This window comes from Phaenicophaeus curvirostris, chromosome 10 (genome assembly GCF_032191515.1).
Source record: "Phaenicophaeus curvirostris isolate KB17595 chromosome 10, BPBGC_Pcur_1.0, whole genome shotgun sequence".
NCBI lineage: Eukaryota > Metazoa > Chordata > Aves > Cuculiformes > Cuculidae > Phaenicophaeus > Phaenicophaeus curvirostris.
This window is the reverse complement of record NC_091401.1, coordinates 27,361,109-27,382,207: the sequence shown is the minus strand read 5'-3', so window position 1 is coordinate 27,382,207 and position 21,099 is coordinate 27,361,109. Positions and strand designations below refer to the sequence as shown.

General features: G+C 52.0%; 4 protein-coding genes and 1 long non-coding RNA gene across 16 annotated transcripts in view; 2 read left to right on the top strand and 3 right to left on the bottom strand.

Moving 5' to 3' along the window:
• MAP3K13 (mitogen-activated protein kinase kinase kinase 13) overlaps positions 1 to 4,123 on the top strand; it is a 50,853-nt gene extending 46,730 nt beyond the window's left edge. For 4 of the 5 annotated variants that reach the window (XM_069864718.1, XM_069864715.1, XM_069864714.1 and 1 more), the window contains 2 exons: positions 611 to 708; positions 796 to 4,123. In XM_069864718.1, the coding sequence (XP_069720819.1) occupies positions 611 to 708; positions 796 to 832 (135 nt within the window). In that variant the 3' untranslated portion in view covers positions 833 to 4,123. Of the gene's footprint in view, positions 1 to 610 lie in introns of all 5 variants that reach the window. The other variant, XM_069864719.1, reaches the window with a different exon arrangement.
• A 1,079-nt stretch (positions 4,124 to 5,202) lies between these two features.
• TMEM41A (transmembrane protein 41A) lies at positions 5,203 to 7,056 on the bottom strand. The gene is made up of 5 exons (XM_069864737.1): positions 6,953 to 7,056; positions 6,749 to 6,902; positions 6,222 to 6,383; positions 5,803 to 5,941; positions 5,203 to 5,718 (listed from the first exon to the last, which is right to left on the bottom strand). Exons 1-5 carry the CDS (start codon positions 7,054 to 7,056, stop codon positions 5,498 to 5,500), a joined length of 780 nt encoding a protein of 259 aa, XP_069720838.1. The 3' UTR covers positions 5,203 to 5,497.
• Positions 7,057 to 7,443: 387 nt separating this feature from the next.
• Positions 7,444 to 18,215, top strand: LOC138724607 (uncharacterized). The gene is made up of 7 exons (XR_011338082.1): positions 7,444 to 7,549; positions 11,134 to 11,257; positions 13,507 to 13,659; positions 14,251 to 14,569; positions 14,676 to 14,902; positions 16,283 to 16,438; positions 17,875 to 18,215. It is a non-coding gene; the product is annotated as an uncharacterized lncRNA (long non-coding RNA).
• On the bottom strand, positions 7,476 to 14,764 carry LIPH (lipase H). 7 transcript variants are annotated; one of them, XM_069864729.1, is made up of 10 exons: positions 14,654 to 14,764; positions 13,458 to 13,825; positions 12,642 to 12,750; positions 12,444 to 12,545; positions 11,340 to 11,429; positions 10,010 to 10,177; positions 9,149 to 9,244; positions 8,866 to 8,977; positions 8,463 to 8,636; positions 7,476 to 7,571 (listed from the first exon to the last, which is right to left on the bottom strand). In XM_069864729.1, the coding sequence occupies exons 1-10, from the start codon at positions 14,703 to 14,705 to the stop codon at positions 7,499 to 7,501; spliced, it is 1,344 nt and encodes a 447-aa protein (XP_069720830.1). In that variant the 5' UTR covers positions 14,706 to 14,764; the 3' UTR covers positions 7,476 to 7,498. The 7 variants fall into 7 exon arrangements, with proteins under 7 accessions (XP_069720830.1, XP_069720827.1, XP_069720832.1 ...); XM_069864726.1 differs by having other exon boundaries at positions 12,444 to 12,750; XM_069864731.1 differs by lacking the exon at positions 11,340 to 11,429.
• ANAPC13 (anaphase promoting complex subunit 13) lies at positions 17,023 to 19,837 on the bottom strand. 2 transcript variants are annotated; one of them, XM_069864734.1, is made up of 3 exons: positions 19,798 to 19,837; positions 18,582 to 18,707; positions 17,023 to 17,428 (listed from the first exon to the last, which is right to left on the bottom strand). In XM_069864734.1, exons 2-3 carry the CDS (start codon positions 18,678 to 18,680, stop codon positions 17,303 to 17,305), a joined length of 225 nt encoding a protein of 74 aa, XP_069720835.1. In that variant the 5' UTR covers positions 18,681 to 18,707; positions 19,798 to 19,837; the 3' UTR covers positions 17,023 to 17,302. The 2 variants fall into 2 exon arrangements, with proteins under 2 accessions (XP_069720835.1, XP_069720836.1); XM_069864735.1 differs by lacking the exon at positions 19,798 to 19,837 and adding an exon at positions 19,500 to 19,522.
• Positions 19,838 to 21,099: the final 1,262 nt, after the last annotated feature.

Below are 21,099 nucleotides of genomic sequence, written 5' to 3'. Positions count from 1 at the left end.
GAAAGGAATCCGTGGGCCAGAAAGTTGGATGACGGCTTAGGAGACGCTATGGTAAATACCCTGCAGCAAAGCAACTGCTTACATTCCAACTCTTTCTCACACTGTGCCCGATGAGTGGACAGGGGAAAGCAGCACTAACAAAGCTGAACATAATTTGCTGGTAAGGATGAGCATAATGTCAGGAGACCATCGGTTTTGCATTGAGTAGGATAATAAAAAACAGCACATAAAGTAAATAAAGAAATGGAAATGATAAATCTGCTTTCCTCAAACTTACCCATTGACAGCCTTGCTGATGAAGCTGGAAAGATTTTCTTCCTTTTGCTGTCCCTCAGTTGTCTGGGAGAGGGAGGGCAGAATGTGCTGCGCTGTCTACCTGTAACTCCATCAGTGTTTGTGGTGCCTGACTAGATATTTTTCTGTCGTCCCCGTGTTGACGGGAGGTGAGCGACCTTTAGCAGGGTGCCTGTGTTGTTGCTGTCTCCTGTGTGCTGCCAGTCTTTTTCTCTGGTGGTGACGTTTGCTGTCTGCCCTTACAGGCTGGGATGGTGTGGCTGATCCGCAGTGCAGGAATGTTTCTCACCTCTTCCCCTTTCCTCTTGCTTTGCAGAACCCAGCACAGTTTGGAGAATCAGACTGTGACTCTTCTGAAGGGGAGTGTTCTGATGCCACAGTCAGGACCAATAAGCCCTGCAGCTCTGCTACTTGGTAATACAGATCTCCCCACAGCTTCCCGATACTGGCATTTTGATTTCCCTGAGATTCCACTTCATTCCCCTTCATCACACTTTACAGGAAGAGAAGATGCTTCTCCTTCCCACCCCAGGAGTGATTTGCAATAACCTGAATCTCTGGAAAATGTCCAAATGAAATTAATTCTCTTTGAGCATTTCAATCAAGAATGGCAGGGATGTATTTTATTGAATAATCTAGTTACTGTAACATGGATATTTATTTTTTTGACATTTTAACACTTTTTACTGTAAAGAGTGGATTGTATTTATAGAAACACAGACTTGTTGCAAAAAAAAACACAAACCAGTTCAGAAAGCAAGCACATTACAGAGAAACATCCTGGCTCCTGCCTGGACAGCTTTGTGTGCAGACACGGAGGGATTCTCTTGCTGCTTTCACAGGGGACCAGGCCTCGTGGCCCTGAAGATTGAAGAACAGATCAAGAAAACGAAATCACTCAGTCTTATGAAGTGAGGAAGCATAAAAAGACTTTACTGTAGGGTAACCTGTGAACAAAGCATATTCAGTATAACCAGCCGGGTCGTTTTTAATCAGAAGGTGGACGCATTCCTGGAGAAAAGTGGTACTGAGGTGCTAACATCCAGGATCTTCTGAGCGGATACATCCCCAGGAATGTAATAGTGGGGTTTATTTTAAGGATTTTTAGTTCCTTTTTTTAATCGGCATTTTTTTGTGCGATCCTGCAAATGTATTCTAACCTCGTCCTCTCAAGAATTGGTATAAGAGCACTTGTTAACATCGTCCTTGCTTCACTCTGGCAGTGCTGACCTCCAGCTGAGCAGGGGAACCTCTTTGAGACGCAGCGTGCCATTTCCCAGGGTGCTTCCTCCTCTGACCTCCTGTCTGTTTTGGTCCAAGAAGTCAATTGCAGCGGTGTGGGAAAGGCCAGAACTTGCAAACTGCGGAAACCACATCCTGCAGAGCTGGAGCGCTGGGGAGGAAACTGGAGATGCCAGTACTGGACCTGGAGAAACAGCCTCTCACCTACAGCAGCATCGATAACCAGCAGAGAGCTGTGTGTGGAGGGGGAAGACTGGGAATCACTGGCCTAGGCAAGAGCATCAGCCCTGCTCTGTCTCCTTACTCGCTATACGTTCTTGAAAGCACTAACAGCTGCCTACCCTTCACGTCGGGCTGTGTGCAAACGGCTTGCACAGGGAATCTTGATGGTGGCTGTGGCCCGGAGGCCTGTGTTTCTCCGTCAAGCTGAAACTCGGCAGGTGAAAGCGAGGGTCTTACCGGTATGTGACAGGCTGAGGCATTGGCAGATAGGAAAAATTTGTTTTCTGATTAGAACTCATAGTGCCTTCCCTTAAAACACTACTCTTCTAAATCCATATTGAAAGAGAACAAAACAATAGAGTACGTTTCCCCCCCACACCTTAGTTGATGTCCCCCTGCAAGAGCTTTCCCTCCGCCCTTCTTAGCGTGCTGGGTGGCGCGGCTGTGCCACGCATCTGCCGCGCTGCCGGGTGCTGCTCCGCAGGCTGGCACACCGGCCAGAGGTGAACGGCAGGAATGGACCATGGACAGGTACTTCTGTTGCTTTGTTTGTTTACATTTTATGTTAAAATATTGGTTTGAATTTAACTTTGGTAACTTATAGCCTCACGGCAAAGCGAAGGAAAATGTCTTACTTATACAGAGAGCAGTATTGTATGAGTTATATTATCCCGTATTTTTAAATTTCTGTAGCTGGACTACACACAGATCTTAAGTTATGATGTTATTTTATTATTTATTATCATTTCTGTAGATCAGAAGGTTGGCTTCACCGCTAGCACAATTGTAATCTGTTTGTGTGATGTTACCTTCTCCCTGACCGCGGGGTGGGAGCAGAGCTAGTCTCGGCCGCTGTCAGCGGTTGCTGCCTCTCATGGTTTCCAAGGACGCCGTTACACCGGGGCAGACAGCTGCCAGGGCTGCTCTGAGGGACGGGTACAGTCAGCGCCGTGGGCCCTGCCATGTTCTTGGTGGTCGATGCTGCAGTTTTGCTCCTCTTGCCAGTAGAGTTGGCGGCCCCGGAGCTGGTGGGAATGGTGACCGGGAAGCGGGTGGCTTTTGAATTGATCACAAAGTGATTAACCATCATGAGATCCCCTGGCAAGAGCATTCAAAAGGATAAGTGGGGAGTCACTGGGCAGCAGGTACGAGATCAGGGGTGGCGAGCAGCTGGATCCCCATGGTGGATCAAACAGGCTGCTGGAGAGGAGAGGGGGCGAGCAGCTCAGCCCTAACTGCAGCAGCAATACTCAGCTCTGGGTAGAGGCAGAATGCAAAGGGGCAGGAAGTTCTTTTCTGGCTTGTTTTGTCTTTCCTCTCTCTTCCTGTCTCTCTTTCCTCCTCCCAAATGTTCTGTGTCTCTGGCCAGTGGCCGGAGGAGGTGGCAAGGCCAGAGATGGCTTTGCTGTTGTGGTGTGGGATGGGTTTTGGTGTGGAAGGTGGTGGTGCCGATGGTTGCTTAGGAGGCTGGAGGAGAGGGTGCAGGAATTCATCAGTGGAGAACTATGTGCACCTACCATACGCACACGAGGAATACCCAGTGATTGCATAGAGGGAGGCCGAGAACCACCATCGGATGTCCCCCACGGCAGAGGGTGCCCAGACTCTTCTGTCCCGATGGGTCAGGCTTCCCGAGCTGTTCGCTGCCTGTGGGCAGGGCGATGCCTGGAAAAGCAGAGCTGAGCCCTGCAGGCTGCCTGCTGCCCCACTTCGCTCTGGTTTCTTTACGCGCCTGGGCCACTGCACTGTTAGGGTTCAGTGTCGCTCCCCGGAGCTGCTGTGTCTCTTCAGGGCTGCCTCTAGGGCTGCTTCCCTCGCTCAGACATGGAGCCCTGGCCCTGTAGAGATGTAATCCCGCCCTCCCCCCCCACACAGCCCTTGCCCTTGTGGGCTGCTGTACAAGCGTTTTCCTTAGAGAAACCTCCCTGGAACCATAGCCAGATGTGGTCTCCACGCTGCTGTACGGGCACCTCTGCCGTGGTTCCTTGCACTTTCTCTCCTGGCAGGGTATGGGGCTGAGGGGTATAAATTGGCTTCCTCCTTGCGGTAAAACCGCCTTTGCAGGACAGAAGTAAAGCGTGGGTTCCCTTTCCAGCATTCCAGCTACCCCATTCCGGTTCTCGCGGCTGCTGACAGCTCCTGAACACTAGCCTAGACTTTCTCCCAGAGCTGAATGTCGCCTTCCCCACTGTCGTGTTAACCATTTCATCTTGGCCCTGTCTGGTAGTGTCCATCTCCCTCTTCCCTGCTCTGCAGATTCCTGATACAAACTTGATTTTTTTTGTATTGAACAGTGTACAGTGATGGAAACCAGAATGACTATCAAAGCAAACAATGCATGGAATAAAAAGCCAGTGTACTTCAATGCTTATGGGACTGGTCTGGTGATCCGGAAATGATTTTTTGTGTGCTTTTGCATCATGTCACGAAGCCTTTTAATAACTAACGTGATGTTACCGAGCAGCCTGTTGTTACCTGTCTCTCAGCACAGCTGAACGGGAACCACTGGGAGCTCTGAGTGGCAGGGCAGTCTTGGTGTGGGACACGTGGAGCCCACCCAGTGTCAGCCTTTGCTCTTGGGCAAACGAGCCATGTGTGCAATGTCAGCTGGGGGATTGAATGTGCAACTGTGACTTCTCATCCTGGGAGCCTTGCTGTCCCACTCGGTTCAAGCCCTGCTGGCAGGGAAGGTGCTAAAATGGATGAAGCGCTTGGTCTGTCAGCTTCCCTTGGAGTCTCCTTCTCTGGAGATGCTCAAACCCATCTCAATGTGTTCCTGTCCAACCTGCTTTAGCAGGGCCGTTGGACTAGATTAGCTCCTCAGGGCTCTTCCAACCCCAACTATTTTGGGATTCTCAACTGCTCTGGGGTCTCCCAGGTGTCCCCTTCTGTGCCAGAAAATTTATTTTATCCTCCAAGTGGAGGGCAGAACTCCCAGAGAGCAGAGCATGGAGGTGCAAACACCAAAAATCCAGGAGCGCAGCGTCATCTCTAGGGGCTGCTGTTCTCCAGCAGCTGGGACAGGGCCTACCCCCCATTTGGAAACCTTCTAGTTATATGTTAGCAAACGTGTAGGTCTAAAGGTGCTTCTCAAGGACAAATTCCTGTCAGCCAGGCACGTCCATTCTTTTTTTTTCCCCTCTGTAGTCTTTGTGGGGAGCAGCAGCCACTGCCAGTCCCCAGAAGTGACCTTGTGTTTGCTGACATGTGCATGATCCATACAGGCAGCTCGCAGCTGGTCCCAAATCCTGTGCCTGCTCTTCTATGGAAGGTGCCAGGGCCCTGAAACATCATTACTGTTTCTCAACTAAATACGCGTCCTACTGCACCCACCAGCAGAGCAGGGCGGGGCTCGTCACTTTAGGCCAGAAGCGCTCAGTGAGCGTGGGTGGGTTTGGAGCTGGGAAAGCGCAGGAGCCACTGCTGGAGCCGAGAAGCAGCTGCTGGGGCTCCACAGGCCCCGTGGGCCAGCACACACCAGAGCCAGGCTGATTTAAAGGCAAACGAAAGAAGCCTTCGCAGAGCTCCCATATAGACACCACTCTCCGTGCAGATACACGCACAGCCAAACATTCATTAAAAGCAAGAACCCTACGCCTCCTCTTAGATGAGAGGAACAATGGTAAACTGCAATTGTCCTTGGTCCATGGTGGCACAGAACATGCAGTGCAAAGCCCCACAAGATGAAAAACCTGCAGCTTCTGTGAGGCAGCCCCCAGCGTCTGGGGCACCTGAGCCATCACGAGTTCTTTTTGCCGTTGAAGACTGGAGCGCGCTTATCGTCATCCAGCTTCAAGTGCTTCTTGCTGTATTTCTTGATGAGGACGCCTGGTATCAAAGCTGCCACGGCCAGGGCGAGCAGCTTGAGCACCACGTCCCAGGAGAAAACGGCATCCAAAGAGGTGAGTTCTGACAGAATGGCTCCTGTCTGCACGCAGATGAAATTATACGGGGTAAGACCTGAAAGAGTCAGAGCAAAACCCCAGCCCGTTAGCATCCCCCATGTAAATGTCGCGCTGTCCCCTTGGTCTCCCCGGGCCTCACCGATGAGAACGGAGAAGAAGAACTGGGACAGGGGGATGTTTAAAATGGGGGCAGAGATATTCAGAAACCAGTTTGGCGTCATGGGGAACAGCCTCAGGAACAGCAGGAAGAAAAATAAGCAGCTCCTGTTTTCTTCCACCTGCCAAAAGAAACACTCCAAGCGCTTTCCGCTCTGTGCGGGGCCGCGGCCGCTGCGCGTCCACCAGACTAAAGCGGATTTCAGTTTTCTTCTGTCAGGCTGCGATGTAACCTCGGTTCGGAACCGGGTCAAACCCAGCACCTTTATTCCTGCCCAGCGGCCTAGCGGGTGCGGGCAGCAGGGGGGGATCAGCTGCGAGGTCCCTCCCGACCCAAAGGGCTCCCCCATTCCGGGCCCCAGCCGGTCCCCCCCGCCGTCCTCGCCCCCCGGCCCCGCTCACCTTGCGCTGCAGCCGCTCCACGCGCTCCGGGAACCAGCGCAGGAGGAGCCTCTTGCCGAAGGCGCCGGCCAGCAGGTAGCAGAACGTGGCCCCCAGCGCGGCCAGCGCCGAGCACAGCGCGAGGGCGGCCCAGGGCCCGAACAGCGCCCCGGCCAGCACGTTCTGCGGGCACCGCCCGGGGCTCCTCGGTACCGGCCGGTGCCCCCCCCACCCGGGCCGGTACCGGTCAGCGTCCCTCCTCCCCCTCCCGTCCTGGTCGGTGCCCCCCCCAACCCCGCCCGGTACTCCCTCCCTCCCTCCCTCCGCCCCCGTACCGGTCGGTGTTTTCCCCCTCTTCCCTCGCCCCCACTAATCGGATCCCCCCCAGTCCCGTCCGGTACCGGCCGGTGTTCACCCCCTTCCCCCCCGGAACCAGTCGGTTCCCCCTCCCTTCCCCCCCCGCCCCATACCGGTCAGTTCCCCCCACCCCGTCCGGTTCCGGCCGGTTCCCCCCGACCCCCCGCCCGGAGCCGCCGGAGCCCCCGTACCAGGACGCCGGAGCCGGGGATGGCGAAGCTCTGCTTGTAGAGGTAGGCGGCGCAGAAGAGCGCGAGGGCCGCGCCGCGGTGCTGCCGCTGGAAGTCCCGCAGCGCCGCCGCCAGCTCCCGCAGCTCCGCCGCGTCGCTCGGGAAGCGCAGCGCCCTGCGGGGAGCGGCGGTCACGGCGCCCCGGGCCGCCCCGCGCCCCCCCGCCGCCCCGGCACCCACCTGCCCGCGCCCAGACGCGCCGACAGCGCCCACAGCGCCGCCGTGGCGGCCGCGAACAGCAGCGCCAGCGCCGGCAGCCGCCGCCACATCCCGCCGGCCGAGCGGAGCGGGGACCGGGGGGCGGGCGGGGCCGGGCCGAGCGGCCAATGGCGGCGGCGGGAGCCGCGGGCGGGGCTGAGGGGCGGGGGGCGGGGTCGAAGGCGGGACTGTGATTGGCTGTGGGCGGGGCGGTGACTGGTTGTGGGCGGGACTATGGGCGGGACTGTGAGGGGCTGTGATTGGCTGGGCGGGGCCGTGGGCGGGGCTGTGAGGGGCCGTGAGGGGCTGTGGGCGGGGCTGTGGTTGGCTGGGCGGGGCTGTGAGGGGCTGTGATTGGCTGTGAGGGGCTGTGGGCGGGGCTGTGGGTGGCTGGGCGGGGCTGTGAGGGGCTGCGGGCGGGGCCAGGGGCGGTCCGGGGCGGTGCTGCGACCGCGGAGCGATCCAGGGTTTCGGCCGCGTGCCGCTCCGCGCCACGAAGGAGGCCCCGGCCGCTCAGCACGGGACGGGCCGGAAGGTCCGCGCGGAGCCCTCGGGCAGCACCAGGTCGAAGCGGCACAGCTGAGCCCTGCGGGGAGAGGAGGCCGGGGAGGAGGGCTGGGAGGGCCGGGGGTCCGGAGAGGAGCCGGAGGGAGGGCGGGGTGGGGGGCGCTGCTCACAGGGAACCAGTGAATCCTGCGGTCATAGAGTCACCAGGTTACAAAAGGCCTCGGCGACTCCGACCCCTCCTGTCTGCCACTGAACCCTGTCCCTGAGCACCTCCCCCCCGTCCGTGAGGCCCCTCCAGGCCCTGGCTCCCCCACAGCCTCTGACTGGGCCTGAGAACTTTCTGTGAAATCTTTTTTCCTGCTGCCCAGTCTGAACCTCCCCTGGTCCAGCTTGAGGCCCCCCTACCTTGTCCTGTCACCAGTCACTTGGGAGAAGAGGCTAGCAAAAGTGATGGTGATGGCCTCAAGTTGTGCCAGGAGAGGGTTAGATGGGATATCGGGAAGTATTCCTTCATGGAAAGGGTTGTCAAGCCCTGGCAGAGGCTGCGCAGGGCAGTGGTGAAGGCTGGATCGCTGGGGAGGGGGTTCAAAAACCTGTGGAGGTGGCACCTGGGGACACGGTTCAACAGGCATGTTGGAGTTGGGCTGGTGGTTGGCTGGAGGAGCTGAGACGGCTTTTCCAGCCTCGCTGGTTCTGCCATTCTATGACTTAAAGCCCTGCTGGCATCAGGGATGCCCTGATCACATTTGTGCTGTTCTACAGTATCATTCGCTTTGCCTTATGGAAAAGCACCTGGGAGAGTCAGGGGGAATCATAGAATAGTTTGGGATGGAAGGGACCTTAAAGATCATCTGCTTCCAGCCCCCTGCCATGGGCACGGACATCCCACTAGATCAGGCTGCCCAGGGCTCCACCCAGGTACTTCTGTCCAGTGTGCAAGGACAGAAATGATTTTTAAGCCCCTGCTTACCTTCCTGGATTTGTAAGTGACCGCAGCCTGATTTGGAGAATCCTGAGTTTGAACTTCGGGCCAATGACAGATCCCGTGGAAAATGTCAAGGAAATTCTTTGCACGTTTTCAAAGTCCTGGTCGAATCCGATTAGCAAAGTGATTTGGTTGAACTGCTGGAAGGCTGCAGCTTCCCTAAGATAAAGCAGACAAGGCGTCGGGGAGTCGCTGAGGGAACAGCACCAGTTTCAACGTGCTCAGTCTAATATTAGGAACTGTACTGGGGAGGAGGAGGCCCAAGCTTACGACTGGTTCCTGATTTGCAGGGAATGGGTATGGATTCAGGTCTCCAGGTGTGACCTGCTCAACTCCCAGATGCAGTTGTACCCAGTGGCTTACGGATCACTGGGTCGGCAAGACTTACGGGTTAACTTTGGATTCTGCCTTTTTCCCAGTTTCATCCACTAATACAATGCTGAGGGTGCCTCTCCTGGTGTCTTTGTTCCATGTAATAATGTCCACAAAGTAGTGGTAAACTGGAGTGAGAAAGAATGTGAGAGCGGTTAGTCTGGGCACACGGCAGCCACTGGTTTTGTTATTAAATGCTGGCTATGATGCCAATAGCAGCAAACCATCTATCTCTGCTTGGTTGTTGCTGAAGGAGGCAACACACAAAGAAAATCACCTCAGCATTCTTAGTCACTTACTGCAGAATGGCTCCTTGTCTGCTGTATTGAAAAACATGCTTGACCCTGGATGGCTCTGTTGTATTAGGTAGCTCTTCCACTCGTGGGCGTAATAACCTACAGACGATGGTTTGGAGGTGGAACAGAGGGTTAGTGCACAGGTATACAAACAATTAAATTGCTCAAAATAAAGCAAGTGTTTAAGCAATAGCCTGTTGCTGGCCAGCAACTGTATCCACATCTGCTCTCCGTAGTCCAGAAGGATTTAATTTTGCAGTGCAGAATGCAAACCAGCCCCTCAGCTTTGCAAGTTATTTCAGGAGGTGTCAAAGCATCAGCATTTCAGAGACAGCAGCCTGGAGCTGGGCTGTCATGTCCAGGCTGAGACCCCTCTGTGTGTTGAGCAGAAAGGCAGAATACCCTTTGTTCACCCATCTCTGCCATTCCTTCTAGAGGCAGGAGGGGTTTGTAGTGCTGACAATGTCTTAGAAAAGACTACGTTTTAGCAAGAATGTGCCTCGATCCCTCCAGGTGATGGAGTTTAAGTTATTGTTTCTGTGACTTCAGGGTAAAGGTCCCAAGTCTTTGTTTGGCTTTTCTCGTTCTGGATCTTTTATGTGTGAGGATTTGTGTTACAGATTGTAACATGATGTGACTGTACAAAGAGAAGGGACGTTTCTTGGCCCTCTTTTGGCTGCAGCAGAGGCTTGTACCCCTGCAGAAGTGAAGGAGAGACCTCAAAAGCCTCAGTGTAACTTCTCTGTGCTTTCACAAAGTCACTCATCATGTCAGTCCTTTAGCGAAATATTTGTCACACACAAAGGAACAGTAACGATGGGCAGCTCTGTCAGCAAGGTCTGTTTACCTTCCCTGGATCCTCACCTAGGACGGGGCATGGCAGAGGCCGAAAGGGTTCGCAGCTCGTACATTTGCCGTGCCTGTAGTTGCGGTAGGAGCCACAGGGGTAGGCAGTGATGTTGCAGCTCTGTTTCAGGGATGACATGAACAGGAGAACAGACCTCTGGTGGTCACACTTAAAATACTGCAACCCTTAATCATACACAAGGAAGAAACAGTTTGTTAGCAAGCCTCATCCTTCAGGAAAACCGGATTAATGCACAGGTGAGAAGGGACACAACGGTAGACAGCCCTGACCGGTCTGAACATAGAGATTGAATTGGGGAGCACTGAGCTGTGGCGGGACAGTAAGTGAACACCAGCCTCTCCCATAGAGCACGCTTAGCACTGCCGATGCCTGTTTTACTTTCCTTCTTGTCCTTTTTGGTTTTAAAAACATACTGTTTCCTGTTGTTACTGTAGGTCCAGGGGATCCAGCTATGGATCCTATTCCAACAGGTGTTCTCCTCTCAGAGCACTGGCCTGACACATGGATACTGCTATTTTGCACATGGCCTCTCCTTTTGGTGTAAAATACTCTTTAGAAAGACAGAAGTAATAAAATGAGTTGTTGCATGAGCAGTGCAATGAGTGAAGGCTTATTTGTTACGGAATTTTGTTTCGAGCTGGTTTCCTATGTTGATTCTCTTGGGTCTGATAAGAGGTCAGTTCACATCACTGCCTCTTTTTCTGTGAGGTGTCTTCTTCACCCAGCTTTCATAAAACCAGTTCTGCTGCTGGGCTGGGAAGGAAAAAAACTTGCATTCCGGATCTCAGCCTGCCCAACTGCACTGTCTGCCACTGCCAAGAAGAGCGTGTTGGATTAGATGATCAAGTTGGAACTGCGTGATCTTTAAGGTCCCTCCCAACCATTCTATGATTCTATATATAATAGCCTACCCCACGTTCAACCTGAAGTGTTTACTAAACAGGTTCATTCCCTGTTTCTGAACAGGCTTTTGCCATTGATGGTCTTTGGGCTTTTATGTGTGTTCTAAGTAATTACTTAGAATCCCACAGGTTTTCTAAACATCATCACAAAAATGAAGGCTCAAATCTACCTGCTGACTTATTGCATGGAAAATTAATCTCCTTTGCCTTTGTGACAGGGAGCAGAAGGATCACCCCTGACTCATTTGTCTGCCTGGTGCCCGTCGGCTAAACTCCTGTTACGTCAGAGTGCCGCATCAGTGCTGGGAAGAGGCTGCCGTCCTGGCTTTCCCAGAATATTTTGTAAGTGGTAATCATGCTTCTTCTCTTTTCTGATTGGGAACTTTTTGTCAGTGCTTGTGCAATTCAAGGCAGAATTAGTTACCAGAAAATATTGTCAGTGGACAGCCAGGCTGGTCATCCCCGCCGTTGGGGTAGAAGTCTATGTGGCCTAGTGCTTCTCCGTAACCTAGTCCTGGTAAAAGAAAACACCAGGGTTGAGGGAGGGAATACTGAATTGTAGAATGCAGAAGGAAGAAACAGAAGAAACTAAGCGGAAAAAACGATAGTTATTTAGCTCCAGGATGCCAGCCTGTGCAGGAATATTAATGTCATTTATTCAAGGCCAGGTTGGAGGAGGCTTTGAGCAACTGATCCAGTGGGAAATATTCCTTTCTGTGGTAGGGGGTTGGAACTGGATGGCCTTTAAGGTCCCTTCCAACCCAAACCATTCTATGATTCTATTATTTTAGCAATGGTATTGAATACCTAAAATAAAATAACTGTGTGTGTGACAGTACAAAATTTATAAAAAGTATGTGAAACACTGGGTGTTGCTGATGAGTGAGTTCTTGGAAGGGCTGGGAGAAGAGGAGAGGCAGCAATGAAGTGGGAAAGCCAAATGCTAATGGGAGCGGAGGGTTGGATCACGCTGCTGGCCTGGCTGGTGGATTGGGAGATTTGCTGCACACTGGTTGGGAGAGGAGAGGGCTGAGGGAGAGGCCAGATCTCCCCACAGGAAAATTTTGCCTGCAGGAGGTGGGATGAAGACTGGAAGCATCATGCAGGGAGCCACAGGGTTGAGGACAACTGATCTGCTGTGCAAGGACAGCGTTGAGCTGTGTGACGAGCTTTTGAGACACTGCCTGCCTTGCAGTGCAGTGTTTGTGTGGCACTGCTCCCGTGGGACTGGGCTCTGTCTGCACCAATGCTGACATCCTCATACTTCATGGGCCATGGAGCTATAATTGCTATAAAACAGCATCATGTTTGGAAATGCAAATAAACCAGCAGCTCCTGAGGGAGCAGTGATGACGGTGTGGGCAACCCAGGACCCTAGAGCACCAGTGAAACAAACTGCTGTCGTCCAGGGCCAAAGGAGCAGGGATCCCCCAGGACTGCTGCCTGCCTGAGTGCCTGCTTTCCCTGCTCCCCATCAGTCTCTAGGTTTCCTTGCAGTGGCAAAGAGCAGAAAGGTCACATCATGTACCATCAATGTCTGAATGAATCACATCCACAAACTGTGCATCCGTAGGGTCCAGCCTCTCGCTGGGTGGCTTTCCTCTGTACAAGGGGCCTGCTGGGTCAAGGCCTGCAACACAGAGCCGTGCACGTGGCATCCCTCCAGTGCAGCTCACGTGGAGCAGCTGTCCCCAAAGGAAAAGGGCTGACAGGAGGAAGGGCTTACCTGTGATTCTTCCAAGTGCCCCATCAAACATCTGCCCCACAAAGCCAGAGATGTGCGCTCCCAGGCTCACTCCGATCATGTGCAAGGAGTCAAGTGATGCTCCGTCAACCTGAGAGTTAAAAGTACTCGTGGCCGCAGATTTTAGGTGCATCAAAGGCATAAAAAATAGCAGAAGGAGGAATGTAAATGTGTCTCCCTACTTCTACCTGAGTGTGTTTGGCTCTGTATAAATATTTCCCCTCTGGTATTCCCACCGTACACCCATCACTCACTGAGAAGGCACCTGTGTGAGAGAGCTGTGGTGAGAACACTTCAGGTAATGGTTGTGTTGTCCCGGGCAGCGGCTGCGGGATGGACAGGAGTGAGTGGTTGTGAGCCCTGCAACTGCAACTCCTGTTGCCCACATGGGGTTCTTGCAAGGCATTAGCAGACACTAATGATCCTAATGATCTGGTGGTGTCATTGTGTGTGCAACAGCTTTGAGGAGCCCCAAACTGTAGCTGATCTCCATAAGCTGACTTTGGGACATACGGAAATTGGAAATTGGAGTTTCTGCGTATGAGAAAACACGTCCGTAGAGTTTTGTGTGCAGAAATGTAGAGACTTAGAATGTAGACAGAATATTGCAACAAGATACCATCATACCAAGTCTGAGGGTGGAATTTGGCACTGTAGTATAGCTGTACTTCCAAAAATTAATGTATTCCATTTTAGGAGTTTCTTTTCCCAGATATCCTGCTGGTTTTAAGCACTTCCTTTGTGCCCTTTATGTAGTGTGCATTAATGATGATGTCGCAGTATGAGCGTTTCACTTACCAACATCTCATCAATGAGTTTCTTCAGAACCTCGGCAACTCTTTTGCAGTTTCCAGCAGCATGGCTGTAGATGAGGGTTGTTGCCCCCTGGTTCCAGTCCACCACGATGACGTTCATGTCTTCTACAGAAAGCAGGAGTTGTACCAAGTCAGGGATCCAGACTGGGGCAGAGCCTGTGAGTCGATATCCATGGATGATGAAGGTAGTTTTCTTGGTCACATCTAGATACTTGGAGGGTGTTGAATCAAGCTCTACAGCACAGTTTGGATTCTGCCTGGTGTAGAGCAGCAGCTTCACTTTCAGGTCTGTCCCTTTCAAAGCATCGCTGAGGCTGAGCACTGTGAATGCAGGGCATGCCTCCCTGGAATCTGGAAAGAGCACAGAGGGGCGATCCTGAGGTTAACACCAAGGCGTTTGCTTTGACCTCTTCTACCTTGATTTGCTTGAGGGCCCTTTGACTGTGCGAGGGATGTTACCAATACCACTTTATACAAAGCTGAAGAGTAGCTGAATTTTCTGTAAGTGCTGCTTTACAGCATCTCACTGGGTTTCCTTGGTGCCTTTTCATACAATTTTCCTTTTCCGCTATTTTGACATTTTCATATTGAACAAACTAAGCAAAACTCGACCCCAAGATTACTCCAGAGAATCTGATGAAATACAAGTTAGTGTTTATAAGAATACTGGGTTTTTTTAATGCTGTTTGTTGTCCCTACAAAGCAGAGAGCTATAACTTGACTCACTCCCACGAGTACGCTAACACAAGGCGGTACATTTCTTTATTGTTACGCAGGTTGGTGCTCAATGGGGCTGTGAGGATATCAAATGGCGCTTATTGTTCATCAACAGCAGTTCATCCTGGATGGCTGCTGTACAAGACACTGCTGCAAAGAAATCATTCTTTTTTGAAGATTCCAGATGACATTTTCAGTGTCGATGGATGGTACTTACACAAAATACATGTTTGCAAAGTCAAGAAAAGCTAATAAAAATTACTTCTGGTTTTACACTGGAACTCTGAGCTGACTGCGCTTGTGTAACCGGTATGATTTGCACTGCCAGAACACGTTGTGCTGGTGAACCCCCCCCGTGCAGCAGCTGTAATGCAAATGGTCAATAACAGTCACGTTTCCACAAAGCAGAGAAGGTGTGTTAGATTTGACAGAAACATTCAAAACAAAAGGCTGATTTCTTACCTGTTCTCACCCCGTACCAAAGGCAGATGAACACGACGCATAGCCTCAGCATATGGACTTCCGCATGGAACTGCTACAGGTCAAGATCTTCAGGACCCCACTGTTCCTTTGGCGTATGTCCACTGTGTGTGACAGCGGTGTGCTCCCTTATTTCTCCTGGTGACTGTAGGTGTGGTGAAAGGAGGAAGTTACCAGCCAAGGAATGAAGACCAGTCTTTAGTTATACAACTACACCTTCTTCTTAAAAAGGTGGGGCACGTTCTATTCCACCAGGTTTCCGTATTTCAAATATAGTTTGCCCTCAGGGTGACTAACCAAATGCACAAATGGTTCGGTATCATGCTGTAAGCAGCAATTTCACTTCATGTGTTGAAACTAAGGCAATGAGTGCCTGTCTATTTGTCTTTTGCAAAGAATGTGGAAAGGCAGTGAGGAGCGTAGGTGTCACAGCACGGCTGATAAGCATCTGGGCAGGACCAGTGCTTGGTTTCCCAGGGCCCTAAGTTGGCAGCATTCATGATAATCCCTACTTTCCTGTGTCCCTTCAGCTCTCTTGAGCACTGTAACCCAGGATCCTTTCTAGCCCTCAGATCCCATCATCTCAGGTGGAGGAGGCGGAGACACAAGACTGTTGTGATGAAGGGAAGGTCCCAGTCTGAGTCAATCTGGGTCTCAACTGAACTGCCAAGCAACTGCTTTCTTGGATGACACTTGTACATCTGCCGTTCCCACCATGCTTCCTCGCATCACTGCTGGAACTATTTTAAGTAAGAAAGGCTTTTTTCCCACTGCTGGACAGGAGGAAGAAAAGAGCTGATGCAAAGATGACTGTCAGGGGCAGGAAAGGAAGCCTGAAATCAGAACTGGAAGACTGAGTGGCAACAAGGAAAGAGGAGGATGGTGGGGAGTTTGTAAAAGGGTGAGAGATGGGAGGGGAAGAGAGCAGGAGCAGCTGCTGGATGAAAGTTGTGTGGTAGCTTTGCCTAATGTTTTCTTAGCAAATCCTTCTAACGTAGGGCCAAGGAAAGGGAACATGGGGAGGTTCAGAAAGACTTCATTAAGGACAGGCTCTGCTTTTCCCCTGGTGATTATCCTCCCTCAAAAGGAGGAGCTGAACTATTCCAGCCCCCACCTGTATAGCTATTTCTATGGTCCATGCTGCACCCACTAAGCTTTTTAACTTTGCTAACTCTTTGGTTAATCCTCAGCTTTGTCTGCCGGCCTTCTACAGCTCCTTCTTGTTTAGATAAGCAGGTGCTGCATGCCAGTGCAGGCTCAGCTCATGCCTCAGAGAGAGGATTGCAATCAGCAGTGCACAGGGTTTCTCACAAACACCTTGAGCTCCCCAACCCCACACAGCCCAGCAATCAGTCTTGCAGGACGTGTGCCGTGCTGTGATTCTGTTTGGTAACCACACAGGCAAAAGTTGGGTGTTGTTATTTTGAAGAGGACAAACATTGAGAAAAGACACCAAAAAACTTCTGTGGAGTCTGGAAGCTGCGAGCTCTAGGAAAAGGCTTTTTTTTTTCTGATGCACTGGCAAAAGGAAATAATTTGAAAGTTTTCCTTGTAGTTCCTTTCCCGCCTCTACTAGTAATCCTAAACTCTGTCAAAATATTTTCTCCGTAGCAAGTTCTGCCAGTGGTGTGAAGGAACCAGTCCAACAGTGAAACACACAAGATGAACAGAAGGCTTTTACCTATTGCAAAAGATATTTGAGAATCAGAGATAAAATGAGATGGAGGGATCAAGAGGGCCTTGCCTTTCTTCTCAGCACAGAACAAGGTAATGATTTATGGCCTGAAGCTAACCCCACTTGTTTTTCTTCCCCATCACTTTCCTTGGATTGCCATTTCCCACCGAGACAGCTCATCCAAGTGGCTATCGGTGCTGCAGCTGGTACATGGGGACTGGCAGGCTCTTCCTTGACTCTCAGTCATCCCTCAAAAGACAATGATTTGGAGTAACTCCCATTTTAGCATAAGCTAGACTGTCTGTTTGCAGTATGCAAATTTCAAACATGCCCAGGATGTCAGCACTGGAAATGCTCTCCACCATCAGATCCAGAGATGAGGGGTTCCAGTATCCACCCATGTTCACTGGAATCCTATTGACCAGTCTTCCATGCCTGCCCCACACAACCTCCCTCAGGTGCACACGAGCTAAAGATGGTGACAGTCAACTGCGGTTACTTGTTTTGGTACGCTGAACTCTAACCACAGAATACACAGGAATAGTTTTTAGGGCATACACCTTCAGAGCTGAAATGATCCCATCATGAGCTTTGGCATCAGCAACAACTTAAGACAGTAAAAACTAATTCTTCTATCACATGCAGAAAATGTGTAAGATCATCACTGGCACTTAAGAAAAATTTAACAATTTAATTGAAGAATAATTTAACAAAAGACATGAAATAATCGGACATAAGAGAAACATTCTGATACCAACGCTGGGGCGTCAGATAGCGATTGTTATTTCATGCTCATTTTAAACTGTGTGTGGTCACGGTGATCAGAACCACTGGCTGAATCCCAGCCTTTTCCAGAAATGTTTCCTCTTCGGCAAAGCTTATGACAGTGACAGTCAGCTGAAAAATACTTTTTATATTGCTTTCATGCATCCACTGCATGAATTCTCACTGATGCACTAGCTTCCTGTGGGTGGAACGTTTTCATGGAGATACTGGAGCGCCAAATCTGTCCACTTCATTTCTTGCTCTTTGACAGACTCGGTTGTGCCACCATTGTCTTGCTCTGGTTCAGGAAGCTCATTCTGAGAACAAAACAGAGGGACAATCCATTCCACATGTAATATGCTTTCTGAAGGGAGCAGGTTACTAAGACTTCATGTGGATAAATACAGAGGTCTGCCAACGAGCCCAGAGGGAACACCTGAACAATATATATCCTGTACACCGATCCACCAGAAAATATTCCAAAGCCCAATTAAGAACAATATTCTTTTCACATAACTGTGGTGCTTAATTGGAAAGGTAAATTGGCTTTCCAGGACCCTGGAGCCTCACTATGCACTCTGCCTGTGCAGGCAGCGAGGAAGGAGAACACAGAGCAATGCAAAATAAGTAAATAATAGCACGATGCAATTACTTCATTGCTTGTTTGCAATGTGTTTCTTTTGCTGTTGCCAAGAACACACGTACTTCATTTATTATAGCTGTTATTAAGACAACTGGTCTGAAACAGGTTACTTTCCTATAGCAGGCGAGAAATCCTTCCTCTTTCTGCATCCTGAACTCGGGTCTGGCTGGGCTGGATCGACTGCACCAGTCAGACCCCCCTGCTCGGTGTGACGCAGGGCTGCTCACCACATGGTAAGCAGTATAGTTTAACTGAGATTTCATTTTCCTTCCTTATATGACTTGTTCTCTGTGTTGCTGTATTGCTGCAGTCACACTGAGTGCATGTTATTCTGTCAGACACCTTTTGGGCAGGAATTCCATGTTCTAGATCTCTGGAAATCCCAGAGTGAGGTAAATACAACTTTGTTCTTTTGAAAACAGCGTATGATTCAGGCTGGAAGTGTTGGGGTTGTTCAGCCTGGAGAAGAAAAGGCTCTACAGAGACCTTAGAGCAGCTTCCAGGTCTGAGAGGGGCTCCAGGAAAGCTGGGAAGGGGCTCTTGATCAGACAGTACAGGGGAATGGTTTTCAGCTCAAATAAGGGAGATTAGGATAAGATCTTAGGAAGAAATGTTTTCCTGTGCGGGTGGGGAGACCCTGGTCCAGGTTGCCCAGAGCAGGGTGGCTGCCCCCTCCCTGGAGGTGTTCAAGGCCAAGGTGGATGGGTCTTGGAGCAACCTAATCCAGTGAGAGGTGTCCCTGCCAGTGGCAGGACGCAGAACTGGATGGGCTTTGAGGTCCCTTCCAACCCGGTTCTGAGTAGGATTGATATTAGCAGTTCACCTACCAGTGGGATGGCCACATCCTCATAAGGCAGTTTATCTTCCCTCCACGCATCATCGATCAGATCCAGGATTCTGCCATCCCTTTGCACTTCGCTGTCCATTGCTGGGGTGGGTGCTCACAGCTAAACCTGGGGCACAAAATAGAGCCTGTCTGTAACGCCCGCATCCCAGCCAGGCAGTCGGAGTCCAGGCTGTGAGATTGCTCCAGTTTTGATCCAATTTATGGTAAACTTTAACTTCTATGGAAAACCTTTACTTTTGCAATCCACTCAAAATGGGGTGACAGGCACAGAGCTCCTTCATCTAAAACGAGCAATGTTGAACTAAACTGCAAATAGATGAATCCCTGAAACTAGCCCATTATTCCATGTGTTTATGACTACTGGCCATTGGAAATCTGTTGTGCGGGACGGGGGCCATAGGTCCAAGCTAATCTGCACACAATCATAGAATCACTAGGTTGGAAAAGATCTCTTAGATAATCGAGTCCAACCATTCCTATCTGCCACTAAACTATGTCCCTGAGTACCTCATCTACCCGTCCCTTAAACCCCTCCAGGGAAGGGGACTCAACCCCCTCCCTGGGCAGCCTCTGCCAGGGACCAATCACCCTTTCTGTGAAAAATTTTTTCTTGATGTTCAGCCTGAACCTCCCCTGGCGGAGCTCGAGTCCATTCCCTCTCGTCCTGTCCCCCTGTCACTTGGGAGAAGAGCCCACCTCCCTCCTCTCCACAACCTCCTTTCAGGGAGTTGTAGAGAGCAATGAGGTCTCCCCTCAGCCTCCTCTTCTCCAGGTTAAACAACCCCAGCTCTCTCAGCCGCTCCTCTTGTTCTCCAGCCCCTTCACCAGCTTTGTTGCTCTTCTCTGGACTCGCTCCAGAGCCTCAACATCCTTCTTGTGGTGAGGGGCCAGAACTGACCCCAGGATTGGAGGAGCGGTCTCCCCAGGGCCGAGGCCAGAGGGAGAAGAACCTCCCTGGCCCTGCTGGCCACGCCGTGTCTGATCCAAGCCAAGATGCCCTTGGCCTTCTTGGCCCCCTGGGCCCCTGCCGGCTCGTTTTCAACCAGCACCCCCAGGTCCCTCTCCTCCGAGCAGCTTTCCAGCCACAGATCGGTTGGGTCGGAAGGGACCTTCAAGACCACCCCGTTCCCCCCACCGCTCCCGCTGGGCCTGGAGAGGCCCCCGGGCGCTGCCCGCCCCGAGCCCCCTCTCCGTACCGGCCGCGGCCGCTCCCCGCGCAGGCGCCGCTCCCGCCCCCAACGGCGCGTAAACATCCGCCCGGCCGGCCGAGCGCGCCGGGAGCGCAGGTGCGGGCGGGGAGGGGAGGGCAGGCAGTGCGGAGCGGGGCTCGGCTCTGCTCCCGGGGCAGCAGGGAAGGGCCTCGGCTTCACCGGGGGAGGTTTAGGGTGGGTGTAGAAACGGCTCCTTCGCTGTAAGGGCTCTCGGGCAGGGGCTGCCTGGCGGGTTTGAGGCGCGGGCGGACGAGGCGCTCGGGGATCTGGTTTAGAGGAGGGCGTGTGCGGCTGTGCTCGGTCTGGGTGGGCTTGTCCAACCTTAACGCTTCCCTCATTCCGCGAGAGCAGCCCGCGCTCCGCCCGCTGCGGGGGCCGGGCGGAGGGCGCCTCGCTCCGGGCAGGGCGCTCCGGTCCTCCCGCGCTAACGGGTGTGCTCCGCTTCACCTCGCTGCTGCCGCTCTTTCCTGAGTTGTGATGCTCAACCGTGTTGATTTGTAGAAGTTTTACTTCTCTTTTTACAAATACTTGGTTTTTTTTCTTCAGTGTCAGAAGCGATGGGCCGGCTCTGGCGGCTTTGGCAGCGATTATCCCCCTTGTGCCCTCCCTGTGGGGCTTTGCTCTTGAGCTCATAGAAACACAGAGTGGTTTGGGTTGGAAGGGACCTCAAAGCCCATCCAGTCCCACCCCTGCCGTGGGCAGGGACACCTCCCACTGGATCAGGGGCTCCCAGCCCCATCCAGCCTGGCCTTGAACCCCTCCAGGGATGGGGCAGCCACCCCTGCTCTGGGCAGCCTGGGCCAGGGCCTCCCACCCATCTCCCCTCTTTCAGCTGAAAACCGTTCCCCTGTACCCACACTCTCTGATCAAGAGAGGTGCCTGTAACTTGCAGATCATGCAAGCTCAGTGGGTCAGAATTGTGACACTAAGTTAGCCTGTCGAGAGGTGTCTGATTTTAAGGCTCTTCTCCCAAACCTTGGTAGGTTAGGAAATGCACCAAGCTGGCAGCTTTAGGTGTCTTGCCTTGGGGTCCCTGCTTGAGGGCTCAGAGAAGCAGGAGCAGGCGCTGCCTGGCTCGTTATGGCACCGGAGCTGCCAGCGTTGAGCTGATCCTGGCCTCTCCCAGAAGGAGCTGCTGATCGAGAGCTCAGATGGTGTCATTATAGAAAATCTGTTTTCCTTTTCTTGACGGGTATTTGGCTCTTAATTTTGCAAAGGTGGCTGCTGTTTTCCTTACCTGTGTTTGTGTGCTAATTGTAATTTTTTTAACTTATGCTTGTTCTGCAG